Source organism: Lucilia cuprina, chromosome 6 (assembly GCF_022045245.1).
Source record: "Lucilia cuprina isolate Lc7/37 chromosome 6, ASM2204524v1, whole genome shotgun sequence".
NCBI lineage: Eukaryota > Metazoa > Arthropoda > Insecta > Diptera > Calliphoridae > Lucilia > Lucilia cuprina.
Window position 1 is genome coordinate 50122543 of NC_060954.1, and position 26663 is coordinate 50149205.

General features: G+C 31.7%; 2 protein-coding genes across 2 annotated transcripts in view; one reads left to right on the forward strand and one right to left on the reverse strand.

The window, feature by feature from the left end:
- LOC111682077 (mucin-5AC) overlaps positions 1-26408 on the forward strand; it is a 42361-nt gene extending 15953 nt beyond the window's left edge. The window contains exons 2-7 of the mRNA XM_046955830.1: positions 4629-4676; positions 13609-13673; positions 21198-24838; positions 24902-25075; positions 25137-25393; positions 25459-26408. Of these exons, the coding sequence (XP_046811786.1) occupies positions 21206-24838; positions 24902-25075; positions 25137-25393; positions 25459-26404 (5010 nt within the window). The 5' untranslated portion in view covers positions 4629-4676; positions 13609-13673; positions 21198-21205 and the 3' untranslated portion in view covers positions 26405-26408. The remainder of the gene's footprint in view (positions 1-4628; positions 4677-13608; positions 13674-21197; positions 24839-24901; positions 25076-25136; positions 25394-25458) is intronic.
- LOC111682087 lies at positions 10102-11950 on the reverse strand. The gene has a single exon (XM_023443996.2). It carries the CDS (start codon positions 11872-11874, stop codon positions 10102-10104), a length of 1773 nt encoding a protein of 590 aa, XP_023299764.2. The 5' UTR covers positions 11875-11950.
- Positions 26409-26663: the final 255 nt, after the last annotated feature.

Here is a 26663-nt window from a genome sequence, read left to right on the forward strand (position 1 = left end):
TAAAAATTTAAAATTTTAAAATTTTATTTCAAAAATTATCCATAAAAATAAAAAAAAATATTATTTTTTTTAAATTTTTAAGTATTTAAAAAAAAAAAAAATCTTTAATCAAATTTTCAATAGGCAACTGAATTTTTGAAAATTATCTCTATACAATTGCTTAGAAATTTTTGAACTGATATTCTACAAACTCTTGAATAAAACAGCATTTTTTCTCTGCTGATTTCTATAGAAATTTTTCTCATAATTAAAATATTTGTATTTTTATAAAAATTACAAATTTTTACATTTATAATATACACCTTCCCCTTTAGCACAATTTTGTTTATCCACTACTCCAACTTATGTTAGTTTTTTTCCAAACGCTGCAGTTTACAAGGTGTTTTGTGGCTGAATTATATTTTTTTTTCAACTCAGAATTTAATACATTTTTGTTGCCATAATTTGTTTTGCAGTTTATGTAGGTTTTTTCTGCTGTTATTTCTATTAAAGTTGTATTTAGTATTTCTTGTGGTCTACATTTTTCTCTTTGAAAAAAAAAAAAAATGAATCAAAAGTGAGATCATGTTTGAATTATACTCGTGAATGACTAGAAGAAAAACTTTAACTGAATTACATGAACATGTTTTTTTTTCCCATAAATATTAGATTTCATTTCAAGTTTTCTGTGTATTTCTATAAATATTTATAAGTTTTAATATAAGAATTTAATTTTTTTGCTATTATTATTATTGTTGCTAATATTGTTATTGAAAATTATAAATAAAGGTCGTCAAAGTCTAGGCAAAGTATCATTGAGAATATGTTTATGTTTTTATGGAAAAATGAATTCCAATGAAATTATTTTCGGAAATGAATTATTTAGTTTAAGAATTTATCTTAAATGGTTATTTGATTGCATAATAGTTCCTTTTTTCATTTTAAACGTTAAGAACTGTTTTATGCTAACAAAACGAAAGACTTAAGAACCAAGCGTTGTTGTAGTTTTAACTGTCTTAAGTTTATTATTTCCTTTTGGGTTAAGTCACTACGATTTGCTAAAGTAGTTATGCCAAATTATGAAACACAAACGTGCCAAAAGTAATTGAAACTTATTTAAAATATTTTAATTGTTGTTTCTTCATTCTAAAAGCCCACAATTGATATAAATTTTCCATACACGCATATTGTTTACAAACTTTAGATATTTGAAGAATTTATATCGTTTTGTAAGAAATATGATTAATTCATAAATACATCTATGAATGAGTAATATTTATGAAGGAATACTTCTTTCTTTTGAATAGGTTATATAAATGTGTTAATAAGTTTTATGACAATAGAACTGAACTAAAACTGAACTAGAACTGAACAAGAACTGAACAAGAACTGAACAAGAACTGAACAAGAACTAAACTAGAACTGAACTAGAACTGAACTAGAACTGAACTAGAACTGAACTAGAACTGAACTAAAACTGAACTAAAACTGAACTAGAACTGAACTAGAACTGAACTAGAACTGAACTAGAACTGAACTAGAACTGAACTAGAACTGAACTAGAACTGAACTAGAACTAACTAGAACTGAACTAGAACTAAACTAGAACTGAATTAGAACTAAACTAGAACTGAACTACTTTAACTCGAAAAACTGAACTAGAACTGAACTAGAACTGAACTAAAACTGAACTAGAACTGAACTAGAACTGAACTAGAACTGAACTAGAACTGAACTAGAACTGAACTAGAACTGAACTAGAACTGAACTAGAACTGAACTAGAACTGAACTAGAACTGAACTAGAACTGAACTAGAACTGAACTAGAACTGAACTAGAACTGAACTAGAACTGAACTAGAACTGAACTAGAACTGAACTAGAACTGAACTAGAACTGAACTAGAAGTGAACTAGAACTGAACTAGAACTGAACTAGAACTGAACTAGAACTGAACTAGAACTGAACTAGAACTGAACTAGAACTGAACTAGAACTGAACTAGAACTGAACTAGAACTGAACTAGAACTGAACTAGAACTGAACTAGAACTGAACTAGAACTAACTAAAACTGAACTAGAACTAAACTAGAACTGAATTAGAACTAAACTAGAACTGAACTACTTTAACTCGAAAAACTGAACTAGAACTGAACTAGAACTGAACTAAAACTGAACTAGAACTGAACTAGAACTGAACTAGAACTGAACTAGAACTGAACTAGAACTGAACTAGAACTGAACTAGAACTGAACTAGAACTGAACTAGAACTGAACTAGAACTGAACTAGAACTGAACTAGAACTGAACTAGAACTGAACTAGAACTGAACTAGAACTGAACTAGAACTGAACTAGAACTGAACTAGAACTGAACTAGAACTGAACTAGAACTGAACTAGAACTGAACTAGAACTGAACTAGAACTGAACTAGAACTGAACTAGAACTGAACTAGAACTGAACTAGAACTGAACTAGAACTGAACTCGAACTGAACTAGAACTGAACTAGAACTGAAGTAGAACTGAACTAGAACTGAACTAGAACTGAACTAGAACTGAACTAGAACTGAACTAGAACTGAACTAGAACTGAACTAGAACTGAACTAGAACTGAACTAGAACTGAACTAGAACTGAACTAGAACTGAACTAGAACTGAACTAGAACTGAACTAGAACTGAACTAGAACTGAACTAGAACTGAACTAGAACTGAACTAGAACTGAACTAGAACTTAACTAGAACTGAACTAGAACTGAACTAGAACTGAACTAGAACTGAACTAGAACTGAGCTAGAACTGAACTAGAACTGAACTAGAACTGAATGAGAACTCAACTAGAACTGAACTAGAACTGAACTAGAACTGAACTAGAACTGAACTAGAACTGAACTAGAACTGAACTAGAACTGAACTAGAACTGAACTAGAACTGAACAAGAACTGAACTAGAACTGAACTAGAACTGAACTAGAACTGAACTAGAACTGAACTAGAACTGAACTAGAACTGAGCTAGAACTAAACTAGAACTGAATTAGAACTAAACTAGAACTGAACTAGAACTGAACTAGAACTGAACAAGAACTGAACTTGAACTGAACTAGAACTGAACTTGAACTGAACAAGATTTGAACTAGATTTGAACTAGAACTGAACTAAAACTGAGCTTGAACTGAACTAGACTAAACTAGAACTAAACTAAAACTAAATTAGAACTGAAGTAGGACTTAATTAGAAGACAGAAAGAGAAAATCTTTGGAATATTTTTTAAACTTTTTCTTTGAGAAGTAGATATTTTCATTATAAGAAAATATTTTTTCGGAAAAATTTTTTTTTGTTATTTTTTTTTATTAAAATTTTTTATAAGTTTTTTTTTGTTGAAAATTTAAAATCCAAAAAAATTTGATCGATCAAACATATACTATAACAGTTTGCCCATAAAAAACAAAACTCGACTTAATTCCTATAGTTTGTTACCTCAATAATAAGAAACTATTTACTATATGTCTTTAAATGGCAATTAAATCAGTTTTATGAAATAATCTCTTAACAATTGACTTAAATAAAAACTTCCTTGAAAAATGCGTGAGATTTTAATCAATATAAATACGGACAGAAAAAAAACATGCAAATAAATAATACAAGCAATTAAATGGAGCACACAAAGCAATAATAACATTCACAAAAACTAAAACCTGACTAAAATTTGTAATGGTTTAGAAAAAAAAATACAAAATCATTTAATAATTATTTAGTGGCATAGCTAAAGCTAATGTAAGTTTTTTTATCACAAACTTATGTACTTTATATTTTAACTAAGTCATAAAATAATGACTATTTAAAATATTTCATGCAGTTTAAATTGCTGATCAAATTGCATATTAGTTTATTTTTAGAGCAACGTAAGTCTGCAATTGAACGAATTTGTATACTAATGCGTAACCACTAAAACGTGAGTTGCATTTCTTCACCAGCAAATAGAGTTTTTTAGTTAAAAACTTCAATAAGTATTTAATTTATCTCAAATTACAATCACATGTTATAGAAATTGAAAGTGTGAAATAAAAATACCAAAAACAATCAATGTGGAGTAATTGAAATTTTTGTTAAAAACACAAAAAAAACGTGTGTCTAGTTTGATTGTTGTTTTTTTGGTCATATATATAAAATTATGCAATTTCTGTACAAAATTTATTGACAGCTTGTCAAGTGTACGGAATTGAACGCATGAAACAAAAGACTTAAGAAGCAAACTTAGATTTCGTGCCTTGAGCCATTTAAATATTTTAAATTTTGATATTTTGTGGGTGTGTGTGTGTGTGTTTAACTAAGTTTGAAAGTAAAATTAACCTTGATTTTTTTTAGTTTAAGGATTAATTAAAATTTAACTAATGTACTAAAGTATAGGAAAAAATAAAAACAAACTAAATTTAAAATAATATAAACAAAGTACTAAAATAAAATTGTAGAATTTTTGTTTTCAAAAACTTTAGTTTTTCAAAACATTCAGTTAGTTTGTTTTTAGTTGTCGCTGTATAAATAATACGCGCTTTTTGTTCAGATAAAAGTAAATATGAAATGCGTAATATTATTTATTTAAAATATTTTAATTAAATATTAATTGTTTAAATTTTTCTTTTCTTTTTACAGAATTTTGTTATTTCGAAACATTGAGCCGTTGTGTAAACTAAAAAAGAAGTAAGTAAATTTTATATATTTAAGTAAAAATGTTTATAAAATAAGGTCATTATGATCTACAGACCACCTATACTATTGCAGCAACTTAATTTCAATAGAGTTTACTATGGCCTAACTATTTCAGAGCTTTTATTTTGGCTCCAGTCTGACTGTAGTAAATACCTACACTATGGTACAGACTATAGTTCAACTAGAGTAGAGACCATAGCCTAACTATAGTAGAGACTATAGCCTAACTAAAGTAAAAAGTATAGTCTGACTAGAGTACATAGTCTGACTGCAGAAGGAACTACAGTTTTACTACAATAGAGCCTATAATCTGACTACAGTTTAGGTTATAGTCTGACTTCAGTAGAGACTATAGTCTGACTACAGTGTAGACTATAGTCTGACTACAGTAGAGACTATAGTCTGATTATAGTAGAGACTATAGTCTGAGTACTGTAGAGACCATAGTCTGAGTACTGTAGATACTATAGTTTGACTACAGTGGAGACTATAATCTGACTACAATAGAGACTATAGTCTGACTACAGTGTAGATTATAGTCTGACTACAGGAGAGACTATGACTATAGGAGAGACTATAGTCTGACTATAGGAGAGACTAAAGTCTGACTATAGGAGAGACTATAGTCTGACTGTAGTAGAGACTATAGTCTGAGTACTGCAGAGGCTATAGTCCGAGTACTGTAGAGACTATAATCAGACTGCAGTGGAGACTATAATCTGACTACAGTATAGACTATAGTCTTACTACAGTAGAGATTATAGTCTCCACTCAAGTCAGATTATAATCTCTATTGTAGACAGACTATAGTTTCACTACAGTATAGACTATAGTCTGACTACACTAGAGATTATAATCTGACTTGAGTGGAAACTATAGTCCGACTACAATAGAGACTATAGTCTGACTACAATAGAGACTATAGTCTGACTACAATAGAGACTATAGTCTGACTACAATAGAGACTATAGTCTGACTACAGTAAAAACTATAGTTTGACTACAGTAGAGACTATAGTCTAACTACAATGGAGACTATAGTCTAACTACAATGGAGACTATAGTCTGACTACAGTAGAGACTAAAGTCTGAGTACAGTGGAGACTACAGTAGAGGCTATAGTCTGACTAGAGGGGATTATATAGTCTAACTACAGTCGAGACTATAGTCTGACTACAGTAGAGACTATATTCTGACCACAGTAAAAACTATAGTCTGACTACAGTAGGGACTACAGTCTGACTTCAGTAGAGACTATAATCTGACTAAAGTGGTACTATAGTCTGACTACAGTAGGGACCAAGTCTGAGTACAGTAGAGACTATAGTCTAAACACAGTCTGACTAAAATGGAGACTATAATCTGACTACAGTATAGACTATGGTCTGACTACAGTAGAGATTAAAGTCTGACTATAGTCGAGACTATAGTCTGACTACAGTAGAGACTATAGTCTGGCTACAGTGGAGAATATAGCCTGACTACACTAGAGACTATAGTCTCATTATAGTAGAGACTATAGTCTCACTACAGTAGAGACTATAGTCTGACTACAGTAGGGACTATAGTCTGATTATAGTAGAGACTACAGTAAACTACAGTAAAGACAATAGTCTTACTACAGTGGAGACAATAGTTTGACTACTATGGAGATTATAGTCTGACTATAGTAGAGAGTATATTCTGAGTACAGTAGAGACTAGAGTCTGACTGCAGTGGAGATTATAGTCTTACTACAATAAAGACTATAGTCTGACTACAACAGAGACTATAGTCTGACTACAGTGTAGACTATAGTCTGACTATAATAGAGACTATGGTCTGACTACAGTAAAGGCTGTAGTCTGACTACAGTAGAGGCTATAGTAGGACTACAGTAGAGCCTATAGTCTGACTACAGTAGATACTATAGTCTGATTAGAGTAGAGACCATAGTTGGAGTACAGTAGAGACTATAGTTTGACAGAGCAAGTTTTCCTCTAGTCTGACTGCAGTGGAGACTATAGTCTGACTACAGTGGAGACTATATTCTGACTACATGACTATAGTCTTACTATACTATAGTCAAAAAATACTATAGTGTAGTCTGACTATAGTCTCACTATAAGAGAGACTATAGTCTTGACCATAGGATATATGTTCTATCGATTTTTTGATACTATTTTTACCACACACTTCTTCAACTATAATGTAATCAATTTATGTTCTTATTTAACATAATTTGCTTAAAAGCCAAAAAATAACAACTTATTATACAATAATATTAATATACTTAAATATTTATATAGTAATATGTGCAACGAACCCAGACTGTTGACAATATATGAGGCGTAACGCCTCAAAAAAAAAAACAAAAAAAACAACAACATGTTTAAACTTTCGCTTTTAGTTGAGTACTTTTTACAACAACCGGCACCTTATCATTCTTAAAGAAAGTTTTCAGTTTTTTTTAAACACATTTTTTTTTTAATATGTGATAATTATGTAAATAAGTTTTTAAATTGTTATTTATGAGATTTATGTTAAAAAAATAACAAATATTTAAAATATTTTACACCTGTTTACAAGTTTACACTTTTATGATTTTTGTTTAGTCAGATGTAAAGTGTACATATGTATATGATTATGTATACATGGTTTTGTACATAGTGATCATGAATCACTTGTAGATGTTAACTTTAGATAAGTTATACTTTTATATTTTATAAGAAATACAAATAATTAAGATTTATATCCTAAAAGAGATACGAATCTATATTCTGAATAGAGTTCAAAATTATTCAATTAATCGAATTAGACTTTGAAAGTTGAAATATTAATTTAAAATTTTTGTTAAACAATACTATTTCTATGACAGTTATATAGTTTAAACTTAAAACTATAAATTGTTAATTTTCATTTGAACATAAACAATCTCCCCGTGCTGACAATATAACAAATGCAAGAAAATTTTAAGTGAAAGGCGTTTCTCATTTAAATTGGCAGAAAATTAACTGCAACACAAAAAAAACGCTAAACTTTAAAACATTTTATTATCTTTTTTTTTTGTAATTAGAAAATAAAAATATTTTAGTTAAAACCTGCAGAAAAAAAAAACTAAACATAAATATTGAACATAAAACTATTTTTAAACATAAACTTTTTTCTAAAGTTAACTTTTAATTAAATTTTGATAGATTTGAGAGGAAAACTCAAAACAAACTATAAACTGTTTTTTATTTCTTTAAAAGATAAATAATTTTTTTTTTTATTTTTTTTCATAAAGTTTTTAAGAAGTTCATTGGCTTTTAAGTGATTGTCCGCTTACTATAAGTAAGCGATTTTCTCAGAGTAAAAAAATTTTTAATTTTTATTAAAATTGTTTTGTCTTTGATTTATGTGATTTTAATAGTTTAACTTCAAGATATGTCAGAAGAATGTCATTGAAATTATTACAATTACTATTGTTTCCCTTTTGACATAGAAAATGGAAAACTTGATTTATACTGATAAAGTCTGTAATTTTTTTTATAACTTAAATAATTCAAAGGAATAACTTCTGTAGAGTTGGATTTATTAAAACTTACAATAACTTAGGAACAGAAGAATATGTGTATATATACACAGTCAGACAATAGTCTCCACAGTAGTCACACTATGGTCTGTACTGAAGTCTCCAGTGTAGTCAGACTATAGTCTCTAATGTAGTTAGAATATAGTCTCCAATTTAGTCAGACTATAGTTTCACTAAAGTAAGACTATAGTCTCTACAGTAGTCAGACTATAGTCTCCATTGCAGTCAGATTATAGTCTCTACTGTAGTCAGACTTTAATCTCTACTGTAGTCAATCAATAACCTCTACTGTAGTCAATAAATTTTTATTAAAATTGTTTTGTCTTTGATTTATGTGATTTTAATAGTTTAACTTCAGGATATGAGAATAATGTCATTGAAATTATTACATTTACTACTGTTTCCCTTTTGATATAGAAAATGGAAAACTTGATTTATACTGATAAAGTCTGTAATTTTTTTATAACTTAAATAATTTAAAGAAATGACTCCTGTAGAACTGGATTTATTAAAACTTACAGTAACTTAGGAACAGAAGAATATATGTATATATACACAGTCAGACAATAGACTCCACAGTAGTCAGACTATAGTCTCTACTGAAGTCTTCACTGTAGTCAGACTATAGTTCCACTAAAGTTAGACTATAGTCTCTACTGTAGTCAGACTTTAGTCTCTACTATAATCAGTCTATTCTCTACTGTAGTCAGACTATAGTCTCTACTGTAGTCAGACTATAGTATCTACCGTAGTCAAACTATAGTCTCCACTGCAGTCAGATTATAGTCTCTACTGTAGTCAGACTTTAGTCTTTATAGCCTTTACTGTAGTCAGACCAAAGTCGCTACTGTAGTCAGACTATAGTCTCAACTATAGTCAGACTATAGTTTCCAATGTAGTCAGACTATAGTTTATACTGAATATAGAATATAGTATCTACTATAGTCAGACTATAGTCAACTGTAGTCAGAATATAGTCTCCACTGTAGTCAGACTGTAATATCTATAGGAAAACTTGCTCTGTTACAGAGCAATTTTCTATAGGAAAACTTACTCTGTTACAGAGCAAGTGTATATATACACAGTCAGACAATAGTCTCCACAGTAGTCACACTATAGTCTCTACTGAAGTCTCCAGTGTAGTCAGACTATAGACTCTAATGTAGTCAGAATATAGTCTCCAATTTAGTCAGACTATAGTTTCACTAAAGTAAGACTATAGTCTCTACAGTAGTCAGACTATAGTCTCCACTGCAGTCAGATTATAGTCTCAACTATAGTCAGACTATAGTCTCCACTGTAGTCAGACTATAGTTTATACTGAATATAGAATATAGTACCTACTGTAGTCAGACTATAGTCAACTGTACTTGCTCAACAAACTTGCTCTGTTACAGAGCAATTTTCTATAGGAAAACTTGCTCTGTTACAGAGCAATTTTCTATAGGAAAACTTGCTCTGTTACAGAGCAATTTTCTATAGGAAAACTTGCTCTGTTACAGAGCAATTTTCTATAGGAAAACTTGATCTGTTACAGAGCAATTTTCTATAGGAAAACTTTCTCTGTTACAGAGCAATTTTCTATAGGAAAACTTGCTCTGTTACAGAGCAATTTTCTATAGGAAAACTTGCTCTGTTACAGAGCAATTTTCTATAGGAAAACTTGCTCTGTTACAGAGCTATTTTCTATAGGAAAACTTGCTCTGTTACAGAGCTATTTTCTATAAGAAAACTTGCTCTATTACAGAACAATTTTCAAGAACAAAAACTTGCTCTTAAGCAGCTTGGATTTTCAATTTTCTTCCAAAAAAACAAACAACATCCGTATTTTTTTTTTTGCATATTTATTATTTTCATGGATTCTTTATTTTCTTAATATTTCCGCCACAAAACACACTAAGGCCAAAGACAAACCAATAAACAAAATAACAAAAGCATATTGAAAATGTTCCAAAGTGATTGAATGGCTTTCTTCCTCATCTCTGAAATACTGTATATCACCAGCTATAATGCCGTCCCAATAACTATCCCATATAATTTTATTGACAATACCACTCTCCTTGATGTAGAGCAGATATTGATTGAAATGACCCAGTATAGGTAAGCGGTGTGATACGGGTATATGAAATATATGACCAAATAAAGCTTCATCTAATTTTTTGGCTATTGGTTTCTTTAGAAAAGTCTGCTGAAGTAAATAATAATGAGTTACATCATCGAAGGCACAAAATATATTCGATTGTACATTCAATTTCTTGCGATTTTTCGAAAAATAGGTATTATTACCCCAATCCAAACGTCGATATATGATTTGTGGTAAATCCAAAAATTTGTAAAATTGAGCATCCACAGAATATTCATAAATCCTTAAATTAGTTTTGCCAATATCTTCTAAAGCTGTTAACTCGGAAACGTATTGTTTGGTTGTTAACAAACTGGATAGATTTGAATTGAAAAAACTGACCAACAGCAAGGTATTTGATAGATATAGCGACACTAGCAAAAAATTAAAGAATTTATTGCCACTGTAAATGACAGTAAAAGGAATACCATTAACAATGGCCAGAGTTTGCAGCAAAGAACTACGATGCCAATCCTTGTTATGTCTCTTATCGTTATAGTAAATTAAACAGAATATTAATACAGCTATTAAACATATAAACAACCATACACCCATACTGAATGATTTAGTTATATAAAGACTTTTATCGATCTCCTGGGCAGTGGGTACTATTAAGTTACGATAGAATATCCACAATGAATCACTGGCTGCATAGGAATCATCTGAATGCAAGAAAGTGCCTACGAAATTAAAACCGTTCCTCATGAGAATTTCCAAAGCATTTGATTGGGTCATATTATCAGACCACATATTAACTTCATAAATATTTAGAGTACCATTATGATGCCGTAGAAAAAGTTCCACGATTTTAAAAAAAATACCACTGCGCACCAAATTACCCCAACGATCAGTGTAGCTAAATATACGTGGAGCAAACTCGGTGAATGGCATAAGCCAGCCATAATGTTGATAATTTTTCAGATATGATCTTTCACCATATAAAGAGAAATATGGCAATTTATAAACTCGAATCTGTGGGAAGGGGTTATAGGTGTATAACTCACTTCGATGCCAAAGTATTACATTGATAAAACCCTTCTGCCAACATTCTTGAAAAATTGTATCTAGACCTTTTAAGTCTTCATCTTTATTTGAATTCCATATTATCATGATATGAGACAAATGCAACTTCCATAACAATTTATCCATTTTCTTAAACATTTCCTTAATATTTTTGTTATTTATATAAGCAACAGTTAAACAGTGATTATTTGAAATTTCACGTATTGCTGTGATGTTTGTTTCCATTTCGTTAATAATCATTTTTGGGGTTTCACTGGCTCGTAGCATTTCTTCATGTTCTATTTCATTATCGCTGGAGTTAATTTTAAGAAAAATATTTAATTCAAACTTATTAGCTTTATTGAATAAGTGTAAAACTTCTTTTGTTGAGTAAAATTCAGCTTGTAAACTTGCAAAGTTTAGAAAGAGTAGCAAAAGCTTTAAGCTTATTGTTAGAGCAGAATATGTTACTAACTTCATTGTTCGTGGAATACTGTCACCAGCTAAGGACATGTAGGTGTGTTTTATATTCTACAGGTTTCATTACTTCACTTAAATTGAGGGTTAAAAGCAAAATTATTAGTATTTGAAGAGCTTTTTAATCATATACAAATTACAGTTATTTTATTTATTAAGTACTATTGCATTAAGGTTTTTATTAAAATTAAATATTTTAACTAAGTATAAAATAATTGAATATAAATCAAATAGAACTTAACATAAATGTACAAGAACTGAACTAGATTTTAACCAGAAATGTACTAGTAGAACTGAACTAGAACTGAACTAGAACTGAACTAGAACTGAACTAGAACTGAACTAGAACTGAACTAGAATTGAACTAGAACTGAACTAGAACTGAACTAGAACTGAACTAGAACTGAACTAGAACTGAACTAGAACTGAACTAGAACTGAACTAGAACTGAACTTGAATTGAACTAGAACTGAACTAAACTAAACCTGAACTAGAAATGAACTAGTATCCAGAAGGAAATTATTTTTAACAAACATACCGACAGGCAGGCAGCTGTATGTATATTTGAATTCAGAAAACATATAAGAAAAAAAAATTGCCCTTAATTTGTGTTTTTGATTTCTCAGATACATCAATGACCAATATTTTTTAACTTCCAAATTCCCATCTTGAACCTTAACTAGTTTTGTTTTGCCTTAAACATGTTTGCCTCTTAACACTCTGACAAATGATTATAATTTCTAATGATTGCAACGCTTAGTTGCACCTTAATTTTGTGTGTTTTTTTATATACAATTTGTTGTTGTTAAACCTCTGTCTGACTCTGAGTTGAATATCTTAATTATTTATTCGGTTAGTGGGTGTTAGTTTTAGAGGACTCTGCCATCATACAATTTTGCACTAACAACAACACATCGACATGAAGAGGTAACAAAGGTGTTGCAATTTGAATTTAAGTTTTTTTTTTGTAAGTTTGATGCCTTTTTGTAAGAAAAAAAGTTTGGTTTTCCATTTTTTTCACTATTAAATTGTTGTATCATTGAGATGTTGATTTGCTAAATATTTGTTGATGTTGTAGTTGGTTGCAACTTTAAGTTGTTTAATGTCTGTTGCTGTTAATTATTTATTAGTTGTTTGCTGTTAATGATGTTTTTTCTTTCGTTGTGGGCTCTGACTTGGTGATGAATTGTAATTAAGTAGAGCAGAAATTTTCAATGTTTCTATATAGGGTCTTGATAAAAAAAAATGTGGAGAAAAAATAAAAAAAACGAAACAAATGAACAAACAATAAATACATTAGTTTTACAAATATTTCATTAGTTGGTTTTGCAAAATACTTCATAAATATTTGAATGAGTTTGTATTTTGAAACATATGTTTTAAAAAGATAATTTATATATTAAGAAGGGAATGAATATGTTAATTTTATTTTTTTTTTACAATATATCCATAAGACCTACAAAGCCCTCAGATCAAATACGCCAGATGTTTTCATCATTATAATTATTTTAGACAAATATTTGTCATCTATGCAAATAAAGTTGGAATTTCTTTTGTTCTAAAAATAAAATTTATTTAAAAAATATGTAAATTAAAACTTTAAGAAAAATTTTAAAAATTATTAAAAATTATCAACAATTATAAACCAATAAACATTTATGTTAATTTTTTTCTTTATCATAAAACTTTTTCTTGTTAACCAAACTGATATATTTATTTACTCTAAATGTAAATTTTTTAACTAATTCCATTTATCTCTTTTTTTTGCAGATTTTTATTTTGTTTATAAATAGCGAATTATTTTGATTGTTTTCCATTGTTTCCATTATTTTATGGTAAGTTTATTATTATTAAACCATCAAAGAAACATAATATTCAAATACATTCATAATTATTTACCCCTTTATACCAGCAGTTATGCATTACCATATAATTATTTAAAATTTCAATGTCATTGCTTAGTAATAATTTCAATTATTTACAAATTGTACAAGAAAATTATAACCTACACACAATTTTTAAATTACATAATCCTATTTGGTTTTTTTTTCTACTCAAATTTTTTATAGGTTGTCTTACTATCAGTTTATGGATTTTGTTGGAAATTTTAATTCTTTTTTTCTTTTTATTAACTAAGAGGCACTAGTCTTATTAAAATGTTAATCGGTTTAAATTTTGTAATTTCAAATTTAATTGCTATTTTTTTTTGCTCAATTCAATATATTGTTAATTTAATCCTCTTAACCTTGAAAGAGTTTTTATGTTTTTGATTTCCTAAAAATATTCTTTATTGATTACTAATTTGATAAAAATGCGCAAAATGGTGTAAATCGTTTAAAAGTTAATTTTTGTTAGAATGGAGGATGTAGTTTACTCAAATTAGAAGAAATACATCTAGGCCTCCATCAGGTCTGTTATGTGCTCTGTTGCAAGTGCCTCTAGTGGAAATTGAATCCACAACCTCAAGTCTTATAGACTAGAACACAAATTGTTGCAATTAATGTTTTGTATGAGCTGGAGAAATTTTCTATATAAAAGGTCTTTTGGCAATATTCTGTAATGGAAACTGTTCGAAAATATTTTGTTAAGAAAATTTTTATAAAAATTGTTAGTTAGTTAGTAAATTAATTAGTTAGTTAGTAAGTTAGTTAGTAAATTAGTTAGTTAGTTAATTAGTTAGTTGGTTGGTAAGTTAGTTAGTTAGTTAGTTAGTTAGTTAGTTAGTTAGTTAGTTAGTTAATTAGTTAGTTAATTAATTAGTTAGTCAATTAATTAGTTAGTGAGTTAATTAGTTAGTTGGTTGGTTAGTTAGGTTAGGTTAGTTTAGATTGATAGGAGGACGTGTATTAGATCAAATCCAAAGAAATACGCCTAGGCCGCAATCGGGCCTGTTGTGCGCTCCTTATCATGAAAAAAAAAAAGGTAACTGATCTAACTGCGACGAAAGCCTGATAGTGGCAAAGAAAGTGATCCGCATGCTCTACATACGACTGAATCCGCACGTCTAATTTTGCATATATGTGCTCATAATCCTGTATGTCCACTAAGAATACGTACTATCATATTAACTTCCGACTTGCTCATTTTTAAGGAGATTTTTCGTCTTACTCTCATCGGCGTCACCCTATAGGATTTTCGTGGTTCTATCCACGGTTTTATTATTCCAAGAAGTCCAATGAGATTCTCTCGCCCATATTTTTAGTTTAGCTTTTGTTGCGTCGCATGGTTTTGCGTTTGTCAGGTTAACTGCCTCGAGCTCCCTTCCCTTTAAAGGTATTACATTCGCTATTTCGTTACCGAATACTTCCGAGTGGGCCTTACCTCTGGGAGAGTATTCAGTTAAAGCTTTCTTACAATCCAATACGCACTTAGATTTAGTTCTATCTCCTGATATAGCCCTAATTGCCTTCTGGCTGACGGGAAATATCATAAGCGCTGTGGGCGCAATATTTATTCTAATCCAAGTTACGCATTCTGTTATTGCTCGTACTTCAGCCTGGAAGCTTGTGTTATGATTTGATAAACAGTGGTGTATTTCTGCATCTGGATCTTCAATATAGAATCCCACTTTAACGGCCCAATTTAGAGCCTTCCATGTAACAACGCATTCCTACTGGTATTTGCTCTAATGTTCCGCTTGACCAAGACATTCTATCTGGGATCAGCGTTTCAAAGTTTCCGACATATTCTGTGTCTTGTATACGATCAGGCACATCCGATGATTGTGTATAACCTTCCAATGTGTCCAGTTTACATTGATGACGTGTCCTATAACCGCTTTTGGCCAGTTCATCTAAGTAAGTTAGTTAGTTAGTCAGTTTGTTAGTTAATTAGTTAGTATGTCAGTTAGTTCGTCAGTTACGACCCTTTAAATCTATTTTGCAGCCCGTGAGCCCACCATAACACGTTTAGTTGAAGAATGAAAATAAGGACTTTGATTGGTGAGTGGTTGAATATATCATTCGGGTCTAGAGACGCCGTACTTAAGATCCTTTCTCAGATCGAGATCTTAGTATTGGTCAATTGTACAAAATGTGTTCGCAGGTTTCCTCCAGATAAAATAGCTAAATCTTCATGTAGGAAACAATATCGATATGTCGTTTCTAACGATGAATTGATGACATCTGATGTCTGTTTACTGTTTACTGAATAGTCCTATTAGTAAGATCACTTTTGTTAAGGGATATTTGGAATTTTCTCCTTGATAACATAATTAAGCGTTTTGCATGTGTCAGCTCATGTTGTAGCTTCGTAGTTCGAGCAAAGCCTGATTAGACCCCTTGAATAGCAATATTGTCTAACGTATCCTTGTAGGATACGAAATACTGATTCAGGGCCGATAAGTGGGTGGATAGCGCCTGTAGTTGCTAAGCAGTTCGGCCGTTTATTCCCAGAGTGATTTTTATGGCCGGATATACATTTACCTAGTTCTTTCCGTAATATAACACAGTCCATTACAACACCCAACATAACTTCATAGAAGAGTAAGGCTTATTTGGTTAGTTAGTTATTAGTTAGTTATTTTCTTTTTGTAATTCACCATATCCAAACTTATTTAATATTTAACCATATATACAAAAAAACACTCTTATTTACAACAAAAACTCTGTACAATTTAAATTGTTTTCTGTTGAATCATTATAAAACTACTCTCGATTATAATTGGCGATCAGGACTGGTCATTGTACAGTTAGCATTGTTTTCAACATTTGTATCTACATACATACATAATTTAAAAAAATATATATTCAAACAAATGCCTTCAAGTTGTTGAAAACAAAGCGTCGAAAGAAGCAACAAACTTGGTTAAAATAAAGAAATGCAGTTTAAAAGTGCATTCAAAACAATCTTAATCAACGGTTACTACACTTATGATCACTTTCATTTTCAATATTTGGGGTGGAAGAAACCGAAAACACTAACTGAAGAAACAAAAACTGTTTGGTCAGGAAAAAAACAGAAACTGTTACCAATTCACAATCGCTAAAGCAGACGACAAGCGACTGGCTAGGGGACAAAACTTTTATCAACATATTCATAAATGCTTAATAAAATTATTGATGTTTTATTGTAGAAACTTTGTATGGAAAATGTACGTAATAAAGCTAGGATAAGCGATTAATATCTTTATGAATACGGGGGTTAATATTTAATAATAAATGTTAACAGATATTCTTAGTATTTCTAAGAGAAATTACAAGATCGCAGGAGAGATGAAGATTTAACAAAAAATTTAGTCGTCAGTAGTTGTGGTCTCAATTGTAGTTTGTTTGCTTAGTTAAAGACTATAAAAAACACCATAAATGACCGTTAAGAAGAAATGGTAAAAGACCAAAAAACTGTATCCACTAAAATTACATGACTTAAACTGCAAACGGATGTCAGACACATGATGGTTGCAGTTATTTTACATACAGTTATGTATATACATGTATGTATGTATGTATGTATGTATGTATGTATGTATGTATGTATGTATGTATGTATGTATGTATGTAGTTCAAGTAAACTTGTATAAGTAGAAACAACCTGGTTATTGTTGTTGTTAGCAAACTAACACATTGTGCAGTGAATGCTATTGTCTCTCTTTCTCTTCTGTGTCGATCTCCTCCGGAATCTGGCATATGGCCCGCGAATGCAGAAATATTATGGAAATGAAAGCAAAAGTGATTTAGTATATGTAATCACATATACATATGTACATACGCTTAATATTTTAAGCAAAAACAATTTAAATTTTCAACAATTGTCTTAAGGCGTTACTGCTAAAGATAAAAAATAAATTTTGTTAAAGAAAAAAAATATCAGTAAACAGAATAGGAGAGATAAGTTGGTGGCATGAAAGTCAGCAAAATCCTCCTAATTATTTTTTGGAAATTTTTATTTTTCAAAAATGTTTTATAAAAAGATGAAAAAATTAGAAAACATTAATAAATAATAGAATTTTACAAAATTTTCTCAAAAAGAACATAAATTTTCGAACATTTCCTATAAAAGGAAAATTTTCTCTTTTATTTTATAAAAACAAATTTTCAATAATGAAAGAAATTTTTTTAAAAATAGTTTATAAATAGAAGAAAATTTTGAAAATATTACTAAAAAAATATATAATTTTACAAAATTTTCTCAAGAAGAACATCAATTTTCGAACATTTTCTATAAAAAGAAAATTTTCTCTTTTATTTTACAAAAAAATAAAAATTATCTATAAAATAGGAGAAGTTTTCGAAAATGTTTATTAAAAGGAAAAAAAAAAATAAATCTTTCTTTAAAAAACAGAAATAATTTTTCAAATATTTTTTAACAGAATTTTTTACAGCAAACTTTTTTTCTATTTTTTGAAAGAAGAACTTTAAGGAATTTTTTATCAAAAATACACTCTTGGGAAAATTTTCTTTATAAAATTTCATTCAAAAATTTGTTAAAATTTCATTCAAAAATTTGTATAAAATTTTTTTCATATATTTTCTACAAAAAAAGGAGAATTTTTTGAAAATTTTAACACGTTTCACAAATAAGAGATTTTTTTACAAATTCTCTAAAAAGAGAATTCTGGGAAAATGTTCTAAAAAAAGAAAAAAAGGTTTCTCTATTAATTTCAATTAAAAAAATTATTTTTCAAATATTTTTATGAAAAGACAATTATAGAATTTTTCTAAAAATTCCTACAAAAAAGCGAATCTTTTTAAATTTTTTTTGCAGCAATTTTCCATAAAAAACTACACTTGTCCAAAAACTTTCTATAAAAAGTAATTTTTTCGAAAAATTCAAAATTAATGTGTGTTTGTACTCCAGGGCGATGTGCCACGCCCACTATCAAAATAAGTATTAAAAGTCATATATTTCACCAACTGCAAAAGCTAGATTCTATAAATTTTGTATGAACAACTTTAACATCTATGTGAATAAATGGGCGGTTAAGCAATAGAGGTGTGGCACTAAATATATAAATGAAATATTTAAAGTGATTTGTATGGAAAACTATTGTATATAGAATCTTAAAAATGTTCACAAGCGGACTTTCAACGGGGGATTTTGGTATCTGCCATACGGATTGAATATGAAAATTTTGGATATCTAAGAAAACTATAAGAGCTATTTATAATTTTCAAATTTTGTACAAAATTGTCTAGAATTTTTAACAATTTTTATGAAATGATAATTTCGGAAAAAATTAAAAAAGTTTTTTTTTTGTATTTAGAAATTGAGACTACTCCGTACAGGCGTCTAAAGAGTACTCCTCAAGTACTAGGACTGATTCAAAACTAATAAAAATTTAAGTAAAAAATATACTCCGCTTAACATTGTGATGTATTAGGTGAGGATAACGTAATGCATCCATATATTACATCAATGTAATCTTAAAACTACTCCTTTATTATACCCTTAATTACTTTATTGGGCAGGGTATATTGGGTTTGTACTGATGTTTGTAACGCACAATAATATTGATCATATTCCGTACTAATCAGAAAAGAATCATTTTCTGATAAGTCCGTCTATTCGTCCGTCTGTGCGTCCTATGTCTGTCCGTCCATGTAAACTTTGTAATCAAACTATAGGTTGCAATTTTGAAGAGAATTTAATGAAATTTAGTACATGATCTTTTATTGTCCCGTGGAAGAAGTCTATTGAAAACGGTTAAGATCGGTGCATACTATAATCTAGCCCCCATACAACCGAACCCGCCGAATAGGGCTTTTAAGTTCATAATTATGTTTAATATACTAGTATCTCAACAAAAATCTGCAAAACCAAGTTCTATACTAGCTTTGATAACCCTCATGAACTTTATAATTATAGGACCTCATTGGACCCCAGCCCCTATAAAAAGCCCTCTTCAAAATTTGACTCAAATGTCCACAATTTTTTCAACAGTTTAGATTTTGGAGATAATCCAATGAAATTTGGCACATAATTTTTTGTGATACCGAAGACAAAGCCTATTGAAAATGTATAATATCGGTCCATATTCACCTATTTCATCCATAGCCCCCATACAACTGAACCCGCTGAATAAGACTTTTAAGTTCATAATTATGTTTAATACTCGTATCTTGACAAAAAGATACGATACAAGGTACAATTCAACTTAAATTCCTTATTATGAAAACCAAATCACATTTGTTTTCTGTAACAGCTGTATGGTATTTTATGGTCTGCCTCGTCCGACTATAATTTCTTACTTGTTTAAATTAAGGAACTACATAGTCCGCAACATGGTTCCATGTAATGCAAGCTATGAATCATGTTGTTTTCAGAGAAACAAACATGATCCACTCCTGCATTACATAGGACCACTAAACGGATCATGTACTCTAATATTGTTTACAGGTGGGTAGTTTTTAGATTACTTATTAAACAACTTTTACAGGGTGTAAGCAAATATTTTCAAAAACTTTTTAAAATCTCACATTTTTGGTGTAGTGTACTCTAACACTTTTAGTTTTCAAGTAGTTTTGATTTCAACTTATATATATTTTACTTTTACTCTTTTGCTGCACTTGAAAGTTGAAAGAAAAAGCACCTTAACTATATGGTAAGCATAGCCATCACTCATATGTACCGACACATTTATAAGAAGGGCTTTAATCCGCAATTACAAAACATTTTTTTTTTTTTTTTGTGAACAATAGAAAAAATTAATAATTTTTTTTTTTTTGGAGAAAATAAAAACAATTGTTAAGTTGCTCTTGAATTTGATTTTCATCATTGTAATTGTGCCCTTTACTTAAACTTAAGTTGTAAGAAAAGAGTATTATCTTATAATCTGACATATGTTTATGTTGACCATCGTCATCATCATCATCATTTATTATGATCATAATTAATTTATTGTTTTGTTGCTTTTTTTGATAAAGTCTTTTAACAACTTTTAATGGTGAAAGTAATTTGTGTATGTGTTTTCTTTTGTTGTTTAAATTATTAAGACAATTTAAAAAAAATATATAATCAAAAGTGGTTTATATTTGAAGTAATCAAATGAGGCTATAATATCAGTTATATATATTTTATATGCGGATGTTAAATGTATGTGAACTTCATGAGAAAAATATGAATAAGATTTTCAAAATTTTGCTTATTTTCTATACCAAATATTTTAATCCTAAAACTTCAATAAATCCAATTTTATGGTAATTTCAAAAACACTTGTTTGGCCTTAAACCAGATTTAAAATCAAACAAAAAACTTTATTTAATTAAAACCTTTACAATAAATTATAAATAAAATAAGTCACGCTGTAAAAAAACGTGACTGTAATCTTACATAGTTTACACATTCATTCATAAAATCTACAACTTATTATTTAATGATTTCTTAAAACTAAACAATCCTTTACTTTACCTCATTTACAACAGGCTTTACAATGACGAGACACCTGCAGTATTTATGTGCCTGTACTTGTATATGGCTTTTGGCTTCAACGCAAAATGTTTTCGCTTTAGAAAAATGGTCACGCCAATTGGAGGCCACCGATCCGGGTGTATCCGATAGTTTTGATTGGATACCTTTGGCTCAGCCAGCCGATAGTTCGACACAAACTAAAGATCGTTCTGGCAATGGTCGTGTTTTGACTTACTCGCAAGCCTTTCCCTCAAATGGTCATTTCAGTGATTTTTCCAAAGGTTTCGGTTCACCTGTTTCGCAGAAACCTTCACCTTTTGATTTTCCTTATCCCTTTCAAAATTTTGCCAGTGTTCCACAAGCTCAGTCGTTGAAACAACCTGCTTCGGGTCTTAAAACAAGTCCATTCCAGAGTCAAGACCCCACATCACAATCGTTTTTCAAATTTGAAATGCCTTTGAATCAACAGAATACACGTATTAATTCGTCACCATTGAATGCTGGTTCGGGAGTAAATACTGGTTATCAAATCTCACATGCTTTTGGAAATGGTGCTCAAGCTACTTTATTCAATTCTCCCGTTTATAATCAACAGCCCGTCTTTCCACCAGAATTTCATCCTGTAGCTGCTAAGCCTCAAAGTCAGCCGCTGCAACAGAAACCTTTAGTGCAATCAAACTTTCTTTCTAACGAACCTATTTCATTGAAAAACTTTTTCAAAGACAACAAACCCACATCGGCTTCTCCATTGCAGGCCGTTTCGCCACAAGTTTTTCCACAAGCTGATACACAAAACAATTCTCCTTTCTCTTTGAGATCTCCCTTCAGCAGTATACCATCCGGTCCAGCACCCTCAGCACCTTCACCACAACAGGATCAGCAATTTTTGTTTGTACCCTACAATAACATCTTCAGTCAAACACCACAAGCTCAGCCTTCTGTGCAGCAACAACAACAGCCGCAACCCCAAGTTCAAGCTCAGCCCCAGCAGCAGCCACAAGCTCAAATTCCCCAACAAAATCCCTTCGATACTGCGCCTAAATTCAGTAACAATTTACCCACAGTCAATCCTTATCAAATCAATCAATTCTATACACCCGACACTATTGGCCAGCAACCTCAACTTAAATACTTAACCACCAGTACTACCACCACTACCATAAGACCTCAAACAACTTCCTTAAAACCGGCCAATATATTCCAAAACTTTGTAAATCCTCAATACGCCACCACCCCTAAACCAAAGCCAAAGGCTCATCAACCTCCATTGGCCATGTTTTTGTTGCGTTCTTCTGCCCGACCCGTAGAATCTGATGTTGTTGATACTTTGAGCAGCTCTAAGACAATTGCTGTCATTGATTCTCCTACACAAAATCCTCCAGACATATTTGTTGGTCCTTCCGGCATGCCCACACCCAATGGTTACACTAAATTTGATTTACCCTATCTATCGCAATTGCAAGGTACACAAGATATTAATGATGTCTCCTTCTTTGTGGCTCCTTTGAGTTATCGTACTCCTGGAGGTTTTAATAAAATTCTTTTGCCAGAACCTCATGTGGGTTCTATTGTTATTAATCTCTCAAAATCAGGATTATCACAAGCGCCACCTCCACCACCTCAATACTATCAACCACAGCAACACCAACAGCCTCAGCAACACCAACAGCCTCAGCAACACCAACAGCCTCAGCAACTTCAACAGGTAGTAGAACAAGCAACAACCACCACTCACCGACCACGCACATCCACCCAGAGGATAAAAACTCATCACCAAAGCAGTAACGCCAATAGAGGCAATAAGTTCAGCTATTACTTTGATCAGGATCCCATACAAGAAGTACCCTCACCACAAGTTATCCACAAGGAGCGTCCCAAAAAGAAGAGACCTCAATCGGTGAAAGTTGAACAGTCCGTCTTTACTCAACAGCTTAACAATCCGTATGCTCAATTTAACCCCATACCAAATCAAATATCAAGTGATGACTTCTATAAACTACAAACTAAACCATCAAGTACTTCCTCAACATCAACCTCAACCACATCAACTACATCTACTACTACCTCAACTACAGCTGCACCGCAACATTATTTCGCCTACAATACTCACCCACAAGTTGAATACTCTTATCCAGAGATCAATCAAATTTCGCAACAACAACCTGTACAAGAGGAAGAGAAACCACGATTGACTACTCGCCCGCCAGTACAAACAACCACGGCTGAGGAAGAATATCGTATGAAACAATACTATAGAAAACAAGAGGCTAATCGTCATCGTCCTCAGGTCGTAAGCCAAACTAACTCTCCCTACGAACAAGTACATTATACACCAGTCAATTTGGAATATGAAATTTCCAAGACAACAACCAAAAAACCCAGAATAACATTCTATAGTCCCACAGCTTCACCCGTTTTAGAAGAAGATTATAATACAGTACCTCCTCGTCAACAGCAACAGCAACATGAACAACAACAACAGCAGCAACCTCAATTGCAGCAACAACATCATCAAATTCAACAGCAACAATTTACTCCTAACGAACAATTGCCAGCCAATCATCGTCCTTCTTATATACAAAATGAAATTGCTGATAGTCCAGTGGAATATGAACCCAATCCTTATCAATTGCCCTCTGAGTTACCACAATTGCAACCCAACTTCCCTGGATTGGTAAATAATCTCAAGGAAATGAAAGAACAACAACCTAGTACCCCAGAACAAACTACATCGACTCAGGAACAAACAACTGTAACACCACCACAAACTTATCCAGAACCTGAATCATCCACTAGACCAACAAGAAGACCTATTAATCGTGTACGCAAACCAGCCTCTACCAGAGTAACTTCTTCAGTGTCTTATTCGGAATCCGAGACATTCACTAGAAGACCCATTAACCGTGTCAGACGTCCATTTGGATCGCGCAATACTGCCTCTACTCCTAGTCCAGTAAATATGGATTATGATGAGACAACCACTACAACAAGACGTCCTTCTTCTGCTCGCAATCCCTTAATACGTAATCCTAATCGTATACGTTATCAACCCACGCCGGAAGAGAGACAAACCTTAAGACTTAAACCCAAAAGAAAATACAATAGCTCGGGTAAAGTGGTGAATGAAAATGAAGACTTAGATTATCAACGTGATGTTTTGAAACAAAATTATCCCGTATTCAAACCAAACAGCTCACGTAGACCTAGCAGTAGTCCCACAGCTATACCCACTACATATGAAGTGACCACTACCGAAGCTCCTACTTCGGAAACTCAACAAGTGTACACCGTAACTCCCAGCAACAATATAGATAATGAACAAAATTTCCCCGCCGGTCTTTTGGAACCCATGCAAATTGCTCAGCAATATAATGAATACAAAAATAACTATGGTCCCGGTTATTTCCCCAATCAAGAAGATGTTAATCCCACTGAAGCGGTCATAAGAAATGAAATCAATCCCGTCTATAGTACAGTGCCCAGCACAACACCTTCTACTACCACTACAACTACCACAACAACGACGACAACCACAGAGGCTCCAGTTATAACGACAAGACGCTCTCCTTTCATTAGAAGAAATTATCCCAGAATAAGGACCACCACAACTGAGACACCAACCACTACCACACCAGCTGAGGAGGATAAACCATCGGTAAGTTGAAATAAAAATATATGAAAATTAATACTCATTCTTTATGTTTCCCGAAATCTAAAGACTCGTAATCGTCTAACACCCCGTAAGATAATCAAAATACGTGCCCGCACACGTCGTCCTTTGCACCCTGCCTCACCTACCCCTGCACCCGAAGAGGAACATGAAGCCACTGAACAGCCAAAGCAAAACTATCGCAAATTAAACCGTTTCAATCAAGATTTATACGATAATGAGGTAAAAACTTTCAAAACGTTATGGAAATATAACATTTTTAATTTCTCCTTATTCTATTTAGACCCCAAGACGTCGTTATAAACAAAAATTCCAATTGGAAGGACAAGAATCCCAATGGTCACCATCTGCTAAGGCGGGACCTTCTAGCAATTTCAAACCCATCAATCCCAAAGAAAACAGAAATCAACATAAATTTGAAAATGAACCCGAAATTGTGACAGCTGGACCTGAAAGCGATAACAAGGAGAATTATGAAATAAAAGTATCGGCCAATTATGGACCATCAGCCGCCAATGGCATGAAGCAACCCAATTTAAAGTAAGTTAAGCTATATTTGGCACTTTTTGAAAATTAATCATTTTCCTTTCTTTTCACATAAACAGACCAGAAAAATCCTTTGCTGAACTTCTAGAAGAAGTTATGGGCAAGGCACCTGAAGAAAAACCCATGGAAACGACCATGAGTCCAGAACTCTCGACAGATGGTACTGTTTTTGAAGCACAAAAAACTACAATTGCCAATCGTATATTGCGCCGAGGCAAATGGAAGAAGACTCGTGTCTCTTCATCAGTCCGAACCAGCAGCAGCAGCAGTAGTGGTAATGGTGAAAGTTTTGAAACTGCTGAATCACAAAATCTAGGTTCTCAACTATATAACTCTTTGCACAAGTCAGACAAACCCAGTACTACGGTTGAGGTACAAAAAGATTGGAAAACTACTACACCCATGACCACAGCGGCTGAAATCAATTCCATGTATAATGGACTTACAACCACTGCCACGCCCCTTAGTTCTATGGAAGAATATAGTATGTCCACTGCTAAGCCTCAAGAACTTTTAGCCACAACTTTACCCATGAATGTGGAAGAAACAAAAATGGTTACCGAAAGAAGCCAAGATATGAGCAACCAACAAGAAAGTGCTACCAGACGTATGGATGAAGATATGGGCATGGAAGATGATTTGGAAATTCAACCCAGTCTTTTCTCCGAAGTTAAGAAACAATTGCATGAACTATTCTCCATAGAAGAAAGTGATGATACAGCGGTAACTGCAGCTTTGGCAGCGGTAGGTAGACGTCGCCAGGAGTACACACACATTAAGAGACCAAAAGTGGAGACCACAACAGCATCCGGTATTGATCTGGTTTCCATAACCGAACCCATGTCCGTGGAAGATAAGAAAGCCTTCCATCGAGAACTAATGAAACATGTGGTCTATGCCACATCGTCACCTGTCCAACAGGATGAAACATCTGAGGCAGAAATTTGCTATAGAGGGCGTTGTATAAAATCCGAGGATTTACCATCTAATCACAAATTAAATTAAAACTTTGAAATTAAATAATTTTTCTCAACATTTTCCTTTCATTTTCGTCACTTATTATAAAACACTTCTAGAGCCGAAACTTAAATATATAAAGTTCCGACGGTTATCTATTTAAGAGATAGCGCCTTAGAAGAGTAAATTTTCGTATAGAGATTGTGATAAACTCAAAATTATTTATAACTTTCTAATACTCTATCTCTCACTCTGTGTCTCTCTCTATATCAATCTGTCAACTATCCCCGAGTGGCGTTATGTGTCA

Bases quoted from the DNA above. Each gene is read 5' to 3' on its own strand.
- LOC111682087 (XM_023443996.2), bottom strand. From the start codon at position 11,874: ATGTCCTTAGCTGGTGACAGTATTCCACGAACAATGAAGTTAGTAACA.